The 20195-nt window shown below is 43.2% G+C and overlaps 1 protein-coding gene across 3 annotated transcripts in view; it reads right to left on the bottom strand.

Moving 5' to 3' along the window:
* Nucleotides 1-20195, bottom strand: part of LOC102457599 (TGF-beta receptor type-2-like) — a 77668-nt gene that overhangs the window by 22848 nt on the left and 34625 nt on the right. For all 3 annotated transcript variants that reach the window (XM_089779683.1, XM_075933186.2, XM_006137658.5), the window contains exon 2: nucleotides 5714-5864. Coding sequence is in view for 2 of the 3 variants with exons in the window: in XM_075933186.2 (XP_075789301.2) it covers nucleotides 5714-5864 (151 nt within the window). In the remaining variant the exon portion in view is untranslated. The remainder of the gene's footprint in view (nucleotides 1-5713; nucleotides 5865-20195) is intronic.

Below are 20195 nucleotides of genomic sequence, written 5' to 3'. Positions count from 1 at the left end.
TGGAGGTGTCTTTTGGCCGGTAAAATTATAACATGTAGCGAATAGGACCCTGAGCATGCCCAGAGTGTATGCTGGGCCCATGTTTCCATAATGGATTATGTTAGTCTAAAAATACAGGTAAGTAATTTTTTTTAAATCTAGCCTCAAGTGTCATTTTTTTCAGAAATGAATTAGGCTTTTAATTAAAATAAGAGCCTACATCTCATTGAAAGTCAATGAGACTTAGGTTCAATCCCTTCTGAAAATGAGACTTCGGATCTTTTGAAAATGTTAACCTAAATTTCTTTTGAAAATGGAACTTTGGGCATTTGAAAATTGTCATCCACGATAATGTCTATCGCTGCAAACAAAGGCTAATATACTGTGATGAAAAAAATTACTAATGATTCCTTTTCCAGAAGGAGTTTTCTGTTGTGTGGTTGATGGAAATAAATATGAATGCAATCTGTGGCTCTTCTGCATAACTTACCTAAAACAATTTTTATTGTGGATTTTGTTGCCTAGGAATGTCCCCAGTAGAGTGTGGAGATCAGCAAAGCTAGTGGAGACCCAAACAAACATTCCCAATGAACAGATGAAAGATAGAAATCATAATGTCAGTAGTAACTGACTTCTTAAGAGAGTTCATTTTGTGGAATTAATGCATTTGTTTGAACATCATCCATTTTAAGTAAACATTGATGCATTTTCTGCAATCCATGTTATGTGTGTTTTAGTCAACAATAAAAATATTTAAGGACCTGATCCTAAAAACCCACTTAAGAAGCTGTATTCACTTCATTGGAATTACTGACGTAAGTAAGGTTGGCAGTATTGGGCTATAGGTATAACAGCAATAGTCTGTACCTTGAGGTTTTATTTGATATTCGTATTCTGGATTGTCATGTTGTGATATGAAGCATGCTTCTAACATGCAACACATTTTGCTCTATAGAAAATAACTGGGACTTGTGTTAAAATCAATGGCTGTAGCAATGCAATGCTCCTTGAGACGTGGGTTCGGAGATGTACTTTAAGAGGAGGATCCATGGGCTCAGAAACTAGATTGATAAACACTGTGGGAACCTATATAGCAGGGCAACACAACTCTGGAAGCCCCGGGGGCCACAATGATACTCTCAGCACATGCCGAGGGCTGCAACTTAAGTGTGGTTGCAGATATATGCAAATAGCTTTTTTCACACTGACAGGCATGAATACAAAAAGTAAGGCAAGACTACACAACACGCAGGCCCCAATTAAGTCAGTTCTGCTGATATTAATAAAATGCAATATTTACCTGATTTCTACCTATATGACAGCACTTTTAATGAGCAATGACAGTTCAGGAATTTAACTACTAAAATGCACATCAACAGAAGACCATTATATTGACTTGCCATTGTGGAGCATGTTCCCAGTGTAGGCATGTTTGAAGGATCCCACCTGTGGGCCGCGTGTTGAGCCTTGCAGAAACGCAAGCCGCAACTCAGGCTGCAAACAAACGGGCCGCTTGTTGCGTTTTGAGTAGCCTTGCTATATAGAGTAGGTAGGGACAGGAGTCTGGCTTGCTGCATAGACACCGTCACAGTAGTATCTGATTAGAACGCTATGATAGTCACTTGGGCCCAGATCCTCCAAGGTGATCAGTGGAAATTAGGAGCCTACATACCTTTGAGGATCTAGGCTTTGGAGGCTAGTGTGTGGCGTTCTTGGTATGAGAGTCAGAACGAAATGAGGCACAGAGGTGGATATGGGCAAAACATACAAAGGCGGTATCTTGGGTGAAAAAGTGATGGGTAAGAGTAGAGAGGTAAGAGGGGAGCAATATTGTGGACAACTTTGAAGATGAGGAGCTGGGTCCCGAACTGAAGGCGTGCCTACATTACTAGGAAAATCCATGCTGCAGCAGTTGATCTTCCGGCATTTGATTTAGTGGGTCTAGTGGTGACATGCTAAATTGACCATTGAGGGTGCCTCCATTGATGCCCCTTCTCATGAAGGGAAGTCAACTGGAGTGTTTCTCTCATTGATCTCTCGCAGTAAGGATGGTGCCCTAGCTCAGCTTAAGGTATGTCAACTCCAGCAATGTCATTTACATTGCTGGAATTGCATATCTTAAGCCGACTTTCCCATATCATGGGTATTATAAACTGTCAGGAACGCACCATGAGCTCCACAACTAGCTGGTGCTCAAAAAGTGCAAAATAGTGTTTTGTGTAGCACGACAGATGTAAACACAGTTGGACAGTAACACAAATGGCAATAGAAGACCTTTCTGTGGTTGTACTGCATTGTACGGCCATTACAGCTGGAATGCCTCAGCAAGTCTCAGACCTTTTTTTTTTTTTTTTTTTTTTTTTTAAGGAGAGGAGGTTGGGAGCTTGGCAGCTAATAACGGAGAGATTGTTCCAGTTCTAATGGGTGGCACATGAGTGTGTGTGCATGGTGTGGAGCAGTATCTGTTTAACAGCTCGTAGAATGGTTTCCTGTTAGTAACCGTGAAAGCTGCATTCCAGGATTAGATGGGTATTCCCGGCACTTTGCAGCGAGCACTCACAATGGTCTCCAGGGGGAAGAGCTTAACCACAAAATGGAGGGGACATGTTTTCTTTGGGGCTTTTGAGTTTTTCTTTCAAAAACAGCTTTTATCAGCATTTCAAGAACACAGATTTGGGAGGAAATGAAAAGCCAATGCAAAGCCTGCCACAGAGACTGACTGAGGTATCCATTCCACAACCTCCAGGGAAAACAGGCACTTTTACTGTGTCACCTTTTCCACAGCTGAGATGGTGAACCCTTCCACATGGGCCTCTATTGTGCTAAGCACCAAGAATGGCAAAGAAACCCTGCAAAGGGTATGTTATCAGCTGGATGCTTTCCCCATGCAGAAGACTGAATTACCTCCCACAAGTCTCTCCAGGCTAAGTCAAGGCAATGTGCTTCTAAGGCCAGGACTACATTAAGGGAGAAAGTTGACCTAAGAAACACAACTCCAGCTATGTGAATAACGTAGCTGGAGTTGATGTACATTTAGTTGAGTTTCCGCAGCATCCCCACTTCAGGAGATGGATGGGAGAAACTCTCCTATTGACTTCCCTTATTCCCTGTGAGGTGGCGGAGCACTGGGGTCAATGGGGGAGTCATCAGTGGTCAATTTAACAGGTCCTTACTAGACCCGCTAAATCAAACCCCAGGAGATTGATCTCCACAGAGTCGTTCTTCCCCAGTAAGTGGAGACAGGCCTTCAGAGACCGAATGACTGTTCCAAAGCCCATTTGCTTCAGTGGAGTTGGACTGGTCCTCTGCTCTAACCAACAGATTCCAGGCATCAAGGCATTGGAATGAAATATGGAGACCTTGGGGAAAAAAAACAAGGCCAGGCCACGTGTGCTGGGAGTTCCTGTGTAAAATAACAATAAATATCATTACCTTTGCACTCATGATGACTTGCACTTGCTAGCATCTCCTACCCTAAGATTGCACAATGGGGAAAGGGAGGCACAGAGAGATTCAGTGACTTGTTCGATGTTGTTCAGAAAGTCAGTGATGCCAGATCTGCTCTTCTATAATCACTGGGCTACGTGGAAAATTGCCCTAGCATCCTGAAACCTGAATGCCGAAAGACATCTGATCTTGGACTTCATGACGCCCACCCCCCATAACCTTGAGGGAAATAATTCTGAAGGGTACAATCATGCTCTCCCTCCTTGGTCACTGAGAATGAGACGGTATTAGGGAGGGGATGAACTTTTCATTTACACCCAAAGATTACAGGAGAAAAAATTATTGGCAAAAGATAAGGAGAAGCCACTTAAATGTGCTTTTGCCAACAGAAGATGGGATCTTGAAGTCACTCGGAGTCTTTATTGACTTCCATGATCAGCCCCTGAGAGATCAATGTGTCCTGGAGGTTATCACACAGGAAATCTGAGTTCCACAGAATGGAATAAGGTGTAGATTCTGTGAAAACGACAAGGAGTCCAGAGGACCTTATAGACTAATGTTTTATGTGTAAGCTTTAAAGAGTTGCAACTCACTTCATCCGATGCATGAAAAGAAGTGGAAGTGTGTGCTCTGTGGCAGATGGCCAGCCAACAACCTGCCAGGGAAGGATCAGGAAAAGTACTAACAAGCGCCTGGTAAATAACAATGCAATTGGGGAGGATGAAGAGAGGAAAGGCTATGTGATGAGAGGTTTTCACACCACAGACTCTTTCACAGCTCACAAAAATGTGCCTGACTGATTTATTAATAAAGATCTATTATCCTGTGACATGCCCCCCTCCCCCCAGGTGACTGCCTCACCAGATGAGGGGAGCAATTTGCTATGATGCATGTCTCAATCCATGTGAGAGGATTCATGCTGCTGTTTTGGTTTCTTCAGCAAGGGTGGATTTCTGCTGATTGAAATGGCTTGGGATGACCATCCCCCTGAGAGAGATTTGTTTGGTTTTGTTATCAGATTTCAAGGGCTTGTCTTCACTAAGGAGGAAAAGCCTGGGTTTACCCTGTGTCAGTGAACACATGCTAACCGACTCCAGGGAAACCCCTAGTGAGGCAATTTGTAACTTTGACACTAATTAGCAGGTTGAGATGAAGACTGTGGGGAACCTAGAATTTATCTCAACCTGCTAGCTAATATGAAACTACACATTGCTTGGCCCAGCTAATCACAACATCCCTATAGCGTGACTAGGAGATTCATAGGTCCCAGGGTCAGAGGGGACCAGTGTGGGACTATTGGGATCCTGTGTACTGTGCAGGGCTACAATTTCTGCTGAATAATGGCACCGGCTCCATGCACTTTTACATTCTCTTATGTGAAATGTGTGTTTTTCCATAGAGGCATCAAATGTGGAATGCCTGACCATGGCATAAAGCAGGGGTGGGCCAGACTTACTGACCATCTGAGTCTCATGAGACAACCTTCAGAAGTGCAAGAGCTGAGACACACCTGCCAGGGCTAGGGGCATCAGCCCCACTGGTGGTGCCTGCCAGGGCTCACGGAGTCAGCTCTGCTCCTGCTGAAGGTCTGAACTCTGGCAGGCAAGCCCCATGAGGCTGAATCCCTCAGACCTTCTGTCTCTGCTGGACAGAAGTTTCTACCCACATCCTCTGTCCCCCTGCAAGGCAGAGGTCCCGAGCTTCCCTCAAGTCCAGTAGGTGAGGTGTGGGGTGGTGGGGGAAAGGTGGGCTCTGAGCCACACTTAAGTGTAAAGGAGCCATATAAGGCTAGTGAGTTTGGCCACCTCTGGCTTAGAGGCAGGTTTAACTGGCATGTATTTGTGATGGCTCTGTTATTCCAAGTGCTAAAGCCACAAGTGAATTACCGGTACATAGTGTCTCCTAATGTGGCCAACAGCTTCTCACAAAAATCAGAGTTTGACATCTCAGGCTGTGTCAAGATTTGAGTATCTCACTTGCAGGGTTAAATCCAAGAGAGTTTTGCTGGAGTACAGTTGCAGGGCTTGGCCAATAGTAGACTTGTATGTGGTGAAACTTCATAGAGTGCATCTGAAAATCTCAAATTGTGTCCGTGCAAATTGAGACTGTGTGGGAAAGAAGATTAATGGAGAATGAACCCTGTGCATGTGCATTTAATATGTGCATAGCTCTAAGCAATAGCATGCTCCAAGGCTATCGTTTCACATGGTTCCTTCTTTTATTCTGTACATAATTCAGATGATTTTTGCCATTCAGAAAGCACATTGGTAATATGATTGTTGCTTACCAGATGGCCACACAGATTTCATATGGGTTCTCACAGTAGGAATTCAAATTACAGTTGCTGTAGCACACCTTTTCCTCGCACGCTGGGGAGGTGGAGTCACACCATTTACACAAGTTGGTCTTCAGATTTCTTCGTGCCCAGGCAGAACGTGCTGCAAATAGAAACAAAATTATTGGTTTTCTTAGTCACTTGTGTCTCAAGTCTTAGCTGGCGCTTAGTTTGCCTATGAAAGAAACGTGTGATTCACAGAACCACAGGAGGACAGCGGGACAAGCCCGAGCTGACTCTGCTTGTACGTGTGTTTTGTTTATCGTTTTTCTCTGCTGACCTCTTCAGTCTAATGTGTTAGGCCAGAATTCACGGGCAGCAGCTGTAGCAGTGTGAGCATCAAGGCAGCGGGTCCTGCTGGAGAGCACTTATGTCCACGCTGAATACGCAGAGCTGTTAGAGGGAGTGTGGGCCAGTGGATAGTTCACTGGACTGGGAGTCAGGAGACCTGGCTTCTGTTCCTGGCTCTGCCACTGACCTATCAGGCAGTGGGGGGTAAGACTTTAGCTGGGGGTTCAAATACACCCACAGAAATTGGAAAACCAAAGATGCAAAAACACCTGGAGGAGGGAGAATGGCATTTGCTCCTTGGCTCAAGAAGCTGCACATGGCTCCACGGCCCAGGCCCTGTGTTGTGGTGGTGCGGCTCCTAGCTACATTATAGTGCAGCAATGTCAGGGACTCAAAGGGCAGAATTCCCCAGAGGGGGCGCTGGGGAAGGGGCAGTACTCCTGTGTGTCCCAGTTGCCAGGGCACTGGGCTCATGGCAGGGACTCTCTGAGCAGCTGGTAGGTACAGCCCACCTCTTCCCTCACATCCTGGGTGAGCTGTCTCTCACTGCCTTGAGCAAGAGGGACTGGCTGAGCAGAGCAGGCCCTGCACTGGGTCTGGCCCTGCCACCAGATCACGCACCCACCCCGACCCTCTTATTGCCATCCTTTCTCGGTCCTTATTGTTCACTTATGATACTGCAGTCACTCTGGAGTTAGCACCCATGTACAGGAGACTTCTGATAATCCGGAACCTATGGGACCTAGGTGGTGCCGGATTATCAGATATGCCGGACTATCAGGAGGTACTATAAGATGGTTATATATATATATATATATATATATATATACACACACACACTGTATACATTATATACTGTATAGAAAGTGTTCTTAACCCTTTTTATTGTACATATTGTATACAATATACTGTAATGTTTTAGTTTTTTTAAGCCTTTTTTACCCTTTTTGCTCAGTTCAGCTGCTGCCGCTGTTACCTTGTAACTCATTTTTTGCCGAAGCTGACTCACTAGGCTCTTGCCATTTTGATGCCGGACTATCGGGCGGACTATTGGATGCCAGACTGTTGGAGTTTTACTGTAATTGGAATGCTCTGTCCACCCCTGCTGCTGTGTGACCGTAATTGTGCCACCTCCATTTCTCCCTCTGTAAAATGGAGATGCAGAAAATTACTTCACAAGATGCCTTGAGAGCTGCAGCTGAGAAGGGCTAACGATTAGGGCTGTTTTCCCTTTGCTGGGGGGGTTCAGAGATGAGTGAATTTACGACCCTTCTTCCAAGTCCTTTGCCTCTGAATTTAAGGAGTTTGGCAGGGGAGAGGTTTCTGGATTTCATCTTCCAAGGTAAGCCCTTCCCCTCTAATATAAAGCCTTTTGTTGTTTGGTCTGTTTGTTGTTGGGCAGCCCTTTCTGTGGCACAGAATACGGTTGGGTACAGAGATCTGATTCTAAACACGCACAATGATGAAGAAATAACGGCAGCACATGTGCAGTAGCTGCGCTGTACCTGGCTTGGGTACAAAATCATATTTATTTTTGTACCAGAGCTTAAGGATCTATTTTAGGTTAAGGAATAAATCTCAGCTAAATTTAAACTTCCTGTTAGAGAGCTGCTTATTTTGATTTTAAAAGGGCAAACAAAAGAGCCATCAAAGAAGTGTGTTTAAAAACAAATGGCCCAAATGTAGGCGCTGAGTTGCCGCAGCCTGATTTTCAAAGGCGCTGAGCACCTAAAATCCTTGTCAATTTCAATGAGAGCTGTCAGCTTGTTCCACTTCATGCTGAGATTTTTAGCATTGCCAAGGAGATTTGGACACTCAGTTCCCATTGTGCCTCGTTCTGCTGTGACTGTGATTGGTTTTTGTCCTTAATAGTAACAGCCCATTAATTCTAATGGGATTTGGGTTTCCAAATCCCCTAAGTGACTCTGAAAATCTTAGCCTTTGAAAATCAGGACACTCTAATTTAGCAGCCTAACTTTAGGCACCCAGATTTGAAAATGTTGACCATGTGTCGGTCTACATGTGTATTGTTCCAACAGGTTAGTCTGAAATCTAATTTTCAAAATAAAGGCTCCATCCTGCAGACTCCCACTCACTTAGCTTTGGTGACAAAAGTGCTGTCGACATGCAAAAGTCACCAAAAGTGAAAACCATTTAAACCAGTTTTTCTGCCTCCCATTGTTGACATTTCATGGCCACATTGCTAGCTCCCTGTCAACAGATAAGAGCAAAGCAATGTGGGTAAGTGCCCACAGTGCAGTGTCGTGGGAAAACAGAGCTGATCCTTGCGTTTCTTAGGATTCCTTCCTAGCTCTGTGAGCTCTCCATGCTGAGGAATGTCAAAGCAGCACTGCAGTCTCTCCAGCCTTCCCTCTGCAGCAGCAGTCTGCCTGCTGCTGTCTTTCTAGTGCAGGGCAGAAGAGAAGCATTCCAGTGATTTGTTCTTTGTTCCCCAAACCGAGCATCTCAATCAGCTTTTAGATACTTGCTGGGGCTTTGAAAGGGGAGAGGTGCATGCCTGAAGGGCAGCAGAGATCACAAAACACTGAGCAAAGCCTTCAGAGATAGCATTGTGGGATACAGGTAGAAGCCAGTTCTCTCAACAAAACAGTCCGCGCTGGCTCTTTGTCAACAATAAAGAGCAGAGAAAAGACGCAAGTTTCTCTTGCAGGGATGGAAGTTTTTTTCACCAAAACTGGGTGTTTTTTCCAACAAAAGTTGCATTGTAGTGTAGAGTGTACATTCTCACTGTTTTGTCAACAAAGGGCAGTCTTTGGTGACAAAACTTGCCAGTGTAGACAAGGCCCCAGCCTTAGCTAGTGAGCAGTCCCACTGATCTTAAAGGCACCTCTTGCCTAACTTCTCATGGGAGTATGGATTTTCAGGATCTGGGCTTTGAATGCCAAGTGTCAGTGAGTCAGGTAATCTTTAAAAGAATTAGCTGAGGACACCACAGTTATATAGAGGCTATTGGGAAATTATGCTTTATTTTGCTATGGCAGAGAGAGGATTTGTTCCCTTAATCTTATCAAACATGATAAAGAATCTAGTAGCAAATAAAAGTTTAATAGCAAAATAAGAGTTTAAAATGCCACTTAATACATAGGGGGACCATGGAGGGCGGATACTCATACAGTTGCTCTGAAACTGTGCCATTGCTCACGTGTTTGCTTGGAAACATTGTTTTGTGACTGCAAATATTGGTATGCTCTCTTCCCTACTCCCAAAAAGAAGAGTGATTGGAATATGTGCACTTGTCATCGTTGCTGAAGTATGTTTGTGTGTGCGCATGCACATACATCACATTCTCTAAAGAAGGATTTGGTTTGTTGTTTATGCCCCTATCCTGCAAATCAGCGCATGCAGTCAGACACCCTGTACACTCCTACTGATATGCAGGGTTGGGATCTCAGGTTCTTTAATCCGACAATATTGTAACAGTGCATGTGGAGAAGCTAACAATTTGGTAGTGTCATCGGTATTGCAAAATGAAGAAATCAATGCAAATATCTACCTTTTTTAATGTCTAATTTAATTACATAAATAAGCTCCAGAAATAATGTTGCAACAAGTCAAAATTCTGTGGAGATTGTACTGTGTTCCGCATGAATGCCATTATCTTTTCTGAAAGTGATTATGGCAAGAACACCTTCTCTTTTTCAACAAGTAAAAGTAAGCATAAGAAACCCACCAAAAGTTCCTTCAGAACTTTCTGTCCCTGAACAATTAGCTCGGAGGCACAGTTTAGCTGCCACATCACTCAGAGAAGTCCTAATTAGACCCAGATGAGCACTTTCAATATTAATACTCAGCTGATTTAATAAAGCTGCACAAGCAGTAAAAGTAACAATACACTTCGATAAAGGAGTTCCAGATGTTGCTGAGGCAAATGCTAAACATCAAAATACAAACTTAAAAAAAAGCTGGATAAGCAAAACTTGGCATGAACTATAAACTAATTAAATGTGGGGTGCATTTTCCAAAAAATAAATTAAAGCCATAAGGATGTGATGCGAGCCAATAAAATAATAGTTAGTCAAAGTTACCATGAAACAGCAATATGGAAGGGTGGTCTGAAGTCACGAATAAGTGGGTTACTTTGTTCTTTGTGTCTTCCTCCACGGTAATTTTTTGTGTCCCTGTGTGTGGAAACAGGTTCATGCTTTCTGGTGTTGGTTGCTATGAATCAGGAGCTGTTCTAGAAAGGATAAGAGCTGACTCTAAGCATTGAAATGCAGACCTGAACAACAGAAAATGTTGGGGTATCTCTTATTGGAACAGTAGAATAGATCTCTCAGCCAAGGGTCTATAAAAGTTTGCTTCTCAGTTGCTTGAAGCGGCTCGTATTCTACCTGTATAGAAGACCATTCTACCAGTAGTTACCCTGTTACGTGTGTACCATTGCTCACTTCAGCCTAAAGGGGCCCATGTTTTACCATTCTTGCACTTACATTTGTCCCTGTGACAGAGTTCACATAGCTTAAAATGGAGTTCTCTGGCAGCCAGCAGTCTCGTCACTTAGAACACCCAGGGCCCTGGGTTTGGTGTAGATAGAAGAGAGCATTTATGCCTGCTGGTAGTCTGAGTTAATGAGCTCCCCAGCTGGAGAGCCAATGTAATGTCTGTGCTGGATCTTCTGCAAAGTCCCAATATCATCATTCTCAAGGGGTAACCAGTAAGGGTGGCAAGGATTCTACAGTATGTCGCGTACATGCCAGTGAAGCCAAAGGAACAATGACAACAGGAGATATGCTATTAATTTCATATGCACCTACTTTTGAAAGCTGGGCTTGCCATATGATGGACTAAGTGAAACTTTCAAAGGTGTATGTGAGTATGAGCTGTTTACTGATGAATGGCGACACAATGGCCCTGCCCAGTGTCCAGAGGCCAGATGTCCTCCAGGACTGGATTTTGTGTTTGGGTCTTTGCGTTAGCAGACAGCTGTGTGAAATGACACATTCACAAGGCAGTGCCTTACTCAATATGTTTGGAGGAGACTCATGCACATTACTGTATTCACTTGGGGAACTGAACAATTTCCACTAGGCGTATCTGTTTCTAACAGGCCTGTCTGAGACCATAGCCTCAAAATAACTGGGATGCAAAGCTAAGGGCTTTCCCGGGGGGGCCAAATCACAGTAGATTGGAGTTGAAGCAGAAGTGAGTGAGGAAGATACACAAGTTTAATGGCACTGGGACAATACAAAGCTAGGCTTCCATGCCTCTCAAGGCACTTTTTGGTGAGCATAAGCGTATCTGATTCTAAGATGAGACTTCAGAATTAGATTTCATCCAGTGACTGGTGGCATAGCTACATAATAACAGAGCGACTCATAAAATTATGTGGGGTGCAAAATTCTTTCCCAGTTATGCACGTTACTTGTTTCTCAATATTTCTCAAAGCCAAGAGGATCTAGTCTCTCTTTGATCCATGTGAGAAAGCTAGAAATGTTCCACATAGGAAAGCTTTTCCATAACTGCTTGGAACAAGAGCAGAGCCTTCAGAAGAACATCCAATCTTGATTTAAAAATGATCCGGGATGGGGAATCCTTCATCTCCTTGGTAAATTGTTCTAAGGGCTGATTACCCTTGTTGTTTAAAAATTGCCTTATCTGAATTTGGCGAGTTTCAACTTCCAGCTAACGGATCTCATTTTTCCTTTGTCCGCTAAACTGAAGTGCCCATTATTATCAAACATAGTTTAAAACTCTCACCCAGGCACCTACCCCGGCAATAACCCTGTTGCCAAGTCTGTCCACACATTTATGCAAGCAACACCATAACCACATAAGCCACCATATCAGGATCAGGGGCTTGTACAACTGCACATCCTCTAATGTGATCTATGCCATCAAGTGCCAGCATTGCCCCTCTGCCATGTATATTGGCCAAACTGAACAGTCTCTACGACAAAGGCTCAATGGACACAAGTCAGACATTAAAAATAACACACAGAAACCTCTTGGGGAACATTTTAACCTGCGTGGGTACACATTAATGGCTTTAAAAGCAGATGTTCTATAAAGGACTTTTACAAGTCAATTACAGAGAGAGGGAGAGAGAATGGCATTGACTTTCATCTGCAAATTTGACATTGTTTCCCTGGGTTTGAACAAACACCTTAACTGGATGGCCCATTATAAAGTCAGCCTTTCCCGCATTTCACATCTCATTTACGTCAAAAGCTAAGAATGGGACATTCTACCAACTCACTTAGCCTCATTTACACCGGTGGTACAATTGACAGGGTTCCCCCCCTTTTTTCTCCAATATAAATTATGGGTTCCAGCTTATCAGAAGAAGTGGGCTTTGTCCATGAAAGCTCATGTTACTCTCTATATATATAATTTGTTGGTCTCTAAGGTACCACAGGACTATTTATTGTTTTTACATATACATGGGTATCAAGTGGCGGACAGACCAAATTATTTGAGCTGGTCAGATTCAGTAGCAAATTTTCCAAGATACCCCATGATGCGTGAAGCACATCTATTAGAATCTCGGTGTTGCTCGATAGTGCTGGAACAATTTGTATAATGGAAATGGTAAGAGCCACTGAACTAAACTGTAAACCTTGCATATAATAGAAACCACTTCAAGCCAGAAGGCATGGCTCCCCCCACCTGTACTTTTAGTTCCAGCACTGATGTGTATCTTGCACTGCTGTAAAATGGAAATGGGGAGATCATCAGAATATTTCTTTCCCCTCTGGCTGTGTCTTATCTATTGTATTTCTAATCACTAATATCTAAGTGCCGTTGTAATTACTTGAGGTTTGCATGTTGTATTTGCCTCATGACAGTGTGGTGGGTTGGATCACAGAGGTCCCCTTGGGAGCGTCACCCGGTGTGATAATGAAGCCACTGGTGCCCGCCTTCCTGCCTTATGGGGCTCCCCACAACCTTGTCCTGCTGGGTCAGAGCTCTCGTCTCCCCTGGCCAAGGCACAGAGTTGGGATTTACTGCTCCCCAGCAAAGCAACAAAAACACTGAACCAGCTCAGCTCAAAGGCCACTGATTGCACCCAGGAATCCTACCCCCAAAGGACCCAAACACCCCAAATAATCCATCTTACCCTAGGAATACCTTTTACACAGATAAAGCTCAGGTGTCCAGCAATGAAAGAGAGAGATGCACAGTGATTGCTTCCCCCAGGTAACAATTATTTACACTGAGCTTGATGAGAAACAAAAGTGCTTTTGTTAAGTATAAAAAGTAGGATTTAAGCGATTGCAAGTGAAAACAGACAGATCAAAGTAAGTTACTAAGTTAAAATAAAAGACACCAGCTCATTCTAATACACTAAGAAACTTGTTACATAAAGATTCTTTTCCTAACAGTTGCTGTTATCTCAGGCCACAATTGATCTTTTTTTGACATGGGCCCAGCAGCTTTGCCTTCACCCTTTCACTACAGTGTTTTTTTTCTTTCCGGGTCTCTTTATGCAATTTCCAAAAGCTTTCTGAAGACAAAGAACTGATTGCTTTCCGTTCCTTAAACAGACTTCCTGCAGGGAGAGAACTCTTTGTTCAGTCTCCCCATCCCCATGGAAAAGTACTAGATTCAAGATGGATTCCAGTACCAGGTGCCATGGTCACGTGTCTTTCTAAGACCAAGCACAGTTTGGGCTTACAGGACAAAAAAGACCATTCACAGTTTGTTGGTTTGAGTACTGAGCTATTAAGTTCCTAAAGTATCCTTAATGGTCCTTGTTGTCATGTTTAGAATTAAAACCAGGTTCACACTTCATATTTCTAACTTCACATACAAGAATGATACATGCACAGAAATATGATATACAGATTCAGCAGATTGTAACTTTAAAATGAATATGTTACACGATGCATCTTGCACAAAGTGTCTGAGTTATGCATACTTATATTCAGAAACCAATTTTCATAAAGGATGGGGGCCACGACAGACAGTTTATCATTATATGCTGAAGTTATAGACAGTAACATGGGTGCAATGTCACAAAACATACATCTTAACCTGTGTGCTATTTCTTCGATCAGTACCAGCTCAATCGATGGTATCATACTAGTTAACAGAAAGGAAGAGCTAGGCCAGAATGCTGTGTGAGAATTATCTTATGTCTTGCTTCAATTTCTTTGGCTCATGCAGTTGTTTTCCATCTCCTGAAATCACAGGAGCATAGAAATCAAAGATAGAAAAGATGTATTATCTAATTTATCTGTCGATGGTATTCTTTAGTGTGCATCTCAACATAGTAGTCTGTTGCTATTACTGCATGTCCTCGAGCCAATCCTCACAGCATCACTCGTGCATTACATCCTACCATTTTTAATGCTTTGTGCCCAATCTAATGTGAAGTGTCCCAAGCCATGGAGTTTCCACTTCTTCCTTTGGCAGATTCCATTGTTAGGCATTCTTTTCCTGATATTAAGTCTATATTTTCCTAGTCTGTATTTCATCCCAGTCTGCCACCCAGAATACAGTAGAACCTCAGAGTTACAAAAACCAAAATTAAGAACTGACCAGTCCACCACACACCTCGTTTGGAACCGGAAATAGGCACTCATGCAACAGTTCAAAAAAAAAAAAAAAAAAAGCAAACAGTATGGTATAAAAAAATAAGGTAAAGAAACCATTTCTGTACTTGTTTAATTTAATCAAAGATGGTTAAAAACAGCATTTTTCTTTTGCATAGTAATGTTTCAAAACTTTATGGAGTCAATGTTCGGTTGTAAACTTTTGAAAGAACAATCATAATGTTTTGTTTAGTGTTACAAACATTTCGGAGTTACGAACCTTTATCATTCCTGAGGTGTTTGTAAAGCTGAGATTCTACTGCAGTTAGTCTGTCTCCTTGGAACATGTGCAGACAATTATCATATCCCTTCTTCCTTAGTTGTCACATAGCCAGTTATCCCCATATAAAAGCCTGATCTTGGAAAACTCTTGATCACATAAATAGTCCCTTGATTCTTGCGTGAGAAAGGGCTGCAGGATACACAAGGCTAAGTTCTTTCAGTCTTTCCATTGACGCCAATCCCACCATGCCCCTTAATCACACATGTTCCTTTTCTGAACTCCCACTAGTTCGTCCCCCCTCTGCCTGGGAAGAAGGTGCCTAATGCTGAATTTAGAATCCCAGGGCGCAGTCTCCCCAGAGTGCTGCTGCACTTGATGACAGGTTGGTTGCAGCACAGTGGTACTGATAACTATTTTCCATATTGTGCTCCCTCCTTTTTCTTCTGAAAACAACAACCGTGCAGACTGACTCATCGAGCCTACAGCCTCTGAGTCATTTTTTTATTTCTGGGTTCCACTGTTCCACCCTTTGCAGTGCAGAGTCTCTCTCTCTCTCTCTCTCATATGCACACACACACACACACACACACACACAGCACGTACAGTTCACATTTTTCCCCAAATAATGAAGCAATTTCCCTACCATTAAATAGCAAAGATTCTGCTTTGCGCACTCTGGGTTTTATTTTCCATTGTAGAAACACTGCATGGCTGTAAATTAATACACTTGTGCTCACTCAGCTTGACTGCAAGCTAGCGTTGGGCATCATTTAGACCAAGGGTGGGGAACCTAAGGCCCGGGGGCTGGATGCCACCCCGGCTTGCCTGATTAGAACCCCGAGGCTCAGGCCCCCCCCCAACATTGGGGAGCCCTGCACTGGTGCTCCAGTCCCCCTGCTTCTCACTTGTGGCCCCCGACTGATTTTTCTGTGGGTCAGTGGCCCCAACCCAAAAAAGGTTCCCCACCTCTGATTTAGACTGTCACCTTGAACTTTGAAAGCGTAGGAATTGACCCTTTCACCTCCCCTTCAATTTCTCCCTAGCTGGTTAGCAGCAGGAATCGTGGCAGATGGGCACTTCCTGAGAGGGTGGGATGAGTCTTGACGTCAATGCAAGGAAGTCCCCCAAATGGTCTCACCAAATAACCAAAGCAAGAGGTGTAATGGGGAGCGGAAGAGGCAGGCAGGTGGGTGTGGGGACCCTCCCCCCCAGTGGGTGCAGAGAACTAAGCAGCGAACAGAGGAGTCTCGGAAGGGTAAGCAATTCAGTTTCCTCAGGCAGGCGCTCAACAGCTGAAGGCATAGCTCAGTGGGCCTGGCTGGCAGCTGACCAGGCCTCGGACGAGAGCACTTGCTTGTTGTAGGCTGAGAAGAGGGCTGTGTGGTGGCAGGCAATGGGAGAGGAAAGGGAGGGGACCCTGGGAGGGCCAGGAGGAGAAATGACCAAACACAGCAGCTTCTTAAGTTTATGTATGACAGGACTCGGCGTGTTGGCTGCAGATCAGAATTTGCCCAGATTGAAGAGCCAAAGATAACTGCATGCTGTGTTCTTTCTAATAGACAGAGCCATCGTGGTAGCAGTCTCCTGCTCTTGTCCTGCTATGATCTCCTGCAGCCAGGCCCTTAGCAATCGGGCGTGCATGGGGGAATTACCCATACAAAATACATACAACCAGTGGCTGGTTTGCTGATACAAAGGCTGATTCTGTTCCCTGCTGCAGTGGTAGCTAAGGGCCGTGTAGGTGCTGCAAGGGGTTCCTTCAGAGCAGGAGAAAAGTAGGGCCAAAGCAATCAACACTACATTGCTTTCCCCCTGTCCCAGCAGTTGATGATGTGCTGGGAGGGTGCGTGCCCACAGCACTGAGAAATAGGGGGGACTCCAGGCTGCTGTGGGGAGGCTGCCATAAGTTAGATCCGCCTCTCAGGTGCTATTTTGCCCACAAAGTAGCCCAGAATCCAGACACAAAGCAAGCTCTTGTTTCCCCTTTCCCAGGGCTGCCCCTTGTGTATTGTGTTTAGGGGATCCTTGAACACAACTTTCTATCTGTCCTCTTCATCTTTGCCTCTTGCACACAAGGTGTAACAAGCTGAGTCCAGCCAAGGTCTTCCTGCACAGAGTTTGGGGTCATGCAAACAAGGGAGGGTTTCAACAGGGGCTGTTCAGCGTGGCAACCATTTCTAGTCTCCCTTGTGGGCCACAGCACTTCCAACATTCTCCCCACTAGGGGATGCTACCAGAGAAGCCCACTTGGGCCATATAGCCGAATCTATAAAAATACACATCCCTCATTGGGGAATTAAATGCCTAGGCTCTTCTGAAAATCTTCTTTCTCCATAATGTGATTCGTTAACAAGCAGTGGATGGCAAATGCACTGTGGCATTTGTGGTGTCTTGGCTAGTGACCTAAATCATGGTATTGGTTCTCTTTCCTGCTTGGATGACTGGTTTATTAATATTTATTTTGCATTTATCCAAGGCTTAATATGCTGTATCTAGCTTACCAGCCCACTGTGCATTTTGAAGTTTGATGATTAGGATCAAATATATAATTTATTCGTTATGGCTGAATGTTCAAGTTTAAGTTCATATTCTATGACCATTTGTAATAGTGAAACTGTGCTGATTAAATGTTCATGGGAAGTAAATGCAGAAGGGTCATAAGCAGGCTGAACTGAAATCTGTTTACAAATTAAAAAGAATAAATTACAGGATGCTTTTCTCTCTTGCTCTTCATTCAGGCTCCAATTACTACCCCTCAGGAATAAAGTTATGGAAGAATTGGGTTGTATTAAGCAACAAGAATTATAAGGTAATATTCTCCATTTATTCTTTTGGTTTAGATTATTAAAGTAAAACCATTTACTGTAATGGAGCAATCTTTCCCTTTTTAATAGATACATTTTCATGTTCATTAAAATGAAGTACCTCTGGTATGCTAATTTATTATTTTTGTTTTACTTTAAGCAATTTTTTTGTAAGTGCAACAATTAGTGGACAAAAAAAGACACATAAAAAGAAGAAAAAATTCCTACATATTTGAGAATTTGAAGTTTAAAGAGGACCTGATAGAAAGTCAATGAAAAGACACCTATTAAATTCGGTGGGCTTTGGATCAGACCTAGAAAGGATATGAATGCAAGCAAGAAGAGGTATAGAATTTACATACATTTCGGATGCCACCAGTCAATCTAATTCAATGTAACTGCAACCTCAGACTGTTTCAGGAGTGATGTTTTTTGTGCATGGAGTGACAGGAGTATGGGCAAACTTCATAGGAATCTCCCGAGGTAGATGTTTAAGCAAATTTTATTGTAGCTACTTATATTTCAGTTTCACACAGAGCTGATTGAAATCTTTTTCCTAAAGAGGTAGGCCCATTGCAAAATGCTAGCTTTTAGAATATTGCTAGAAATTAGTCACAGAAATGTTTGCAAGTATTTCGTTTATTTGCAGGACCTGGTTAATCAAAGCACCCCAGCAGTTCTGTTATGAGTCATTGCCATTGTTTTTCCACTCAGTAAAGCCCAGATTCAGCACATCTCTTACTCACTTGCTTAATTTTATGCATGTACTTAATTCCGTTCCTCTTTGGTAAACTCCTAAGTCAAGTTGTGAAATAATATACTTGTAACAGAATGGTGTTCTGTTATGGTAATATAATTGTAAAATGATTGTCTGTGTCTCTGTAACTGTTTCATGAGTTACTTGGACTGGTCCTAAATAATAAAACTCACCATCCAGAGGAAGGAGCAATTTAATCAGGGTATCCGAGAGTCCTACTTCAATATATGGCACTTGACAATAGGAGAGCAAGTAGAAATTGGCCATGGGTGAATTCACAATTCAACCTGAGTGCTACAACAGGATGGCACTCTGCCTGTAACACATCAAATGAACAAGATTGTTCTAAAACTTGGCCAGGAACCTACAAAGCATGGATGATTGTAAATCCTGATACACTGTTACATTCATGAGATTAGTAGGCAGCACTGTTCCAAAAGTGCTCACCCCCAGTAAATCCCATTGAAAATCTGGTCATATTTGGGTTGTATGACAGTACAGTAGTATAAATTACAGTAATATTTCAAAAGCTTCAGAGGGGTAGCCAAGTTAGTCTGTACAGGATGAACTTAAACGACGAATAGTCTGGTAGCACTTTAAAGACTAACAAAACATCTGAAGAAATGGGCTGTGCCCAGGAAAGCTCATGATACCATCTACATCAGTGGTTCTCAAACTTTCTGGCATCATGCCCCCTTGTTGATTTTTGAGAAACTCTCATACCTCACCCCCCCCCAAAAATTGCAGCAAAACTTGTTGAGCCCCCCCCCCCCCCAAAGTTGCCCTTTTAAGGCAGCCATTTTGAAGCCTAGCCAGGATGCTCCATCCTCCCCCCAGCCCCAGCCAGCCCGGACATTTCATTTGGTATTTTCTGACATTTTTTTACCAGACGGACTGGGCTCTTTCTTGGGGGAGGAGATGGATAGGGTGGAGGGCTGGGTTGCCTCATACCCCCCCTGGAGTTTCTTCACACACCCTAGTTTGGGAACCTATGATCTACATGTTTTGTTAGTCTTAAAAGTGCTACCAGACTATTTGTTGTTTTTTAAGTAATATTTCAAGTCACTCAGGTCATAAATACTAGATGACGACTCTTTAATGACATGACCGCTTAATACTGTTTTCAATACCATGTAATGGGCTCTTGTAAATTATTGTGAAATTACATTTGATATGTCCAAAAGCAATTACCATGCAATATAAACTGCCGTGGAGGAGAACAGCAATTGTGGGTTTACCCTGTGATAATTGTTCCTAACCAGTTAAAAATGCAGCCGATGTAAGTTAATTACAGTCTTGTGAAATTCAAATGTGAATAGTTACTGTGTAAACCAACCATGGTACCTACATTTTGTCCAACTAGGGGGCTATATGGGCTGTTTGCCAGTTGCTAGAGGACCAGGTCTAGTTGCCTAATTTAGTACAAATGGAGAGTAATGCTCTATCTCGTGTGTACTTCAGTTTATTAATATGTGCTCACCCAAAGTCATTGTAATGTCATACCAATGTCCCAAAACTAAGAAAAACCTATTACCCTTCCCCTGCCACCTAAAACTCTCCAATTACTCCCTTCTAGACAGTCTTATGCCATTTGCCTCCCCTTCAGGTCCACCTGGAAGGGAGTAATTTGTAGGGAACAGAAGGGCCTTGTAGGTTAAATAGGGCAAAGAGCAATGGGCTTAAATTGAAGCAAGGGAGGTTTAGGCGGGACATTAGACAAAACTTCTTAACTGTCAGGGTGGTTAAACACCCTGGAATAAATTGCCTTGGGAGGTTGTGAAATCCCCATCTCTGGAGCTATTTA

The sequence above is a fragment of the Pelodiscus sinensis genome, chromosome 7, assembly GCF_052426305.1.
Source record: "Pelodiscus sinensis isolate ZL-2025 chromosome 7, ASM5242630v1, whole genome shotgun sequence".
NCBI lineage: Eukaryota > Metazoa > Chordata > Testudines > Trionychidae > Pelodiscus > Pelodiscus sinensis.
Note: the sequence above shows the minus strand (reverse complement) of the source record. Positions and strands in the feature narration are given on the sequence as shown.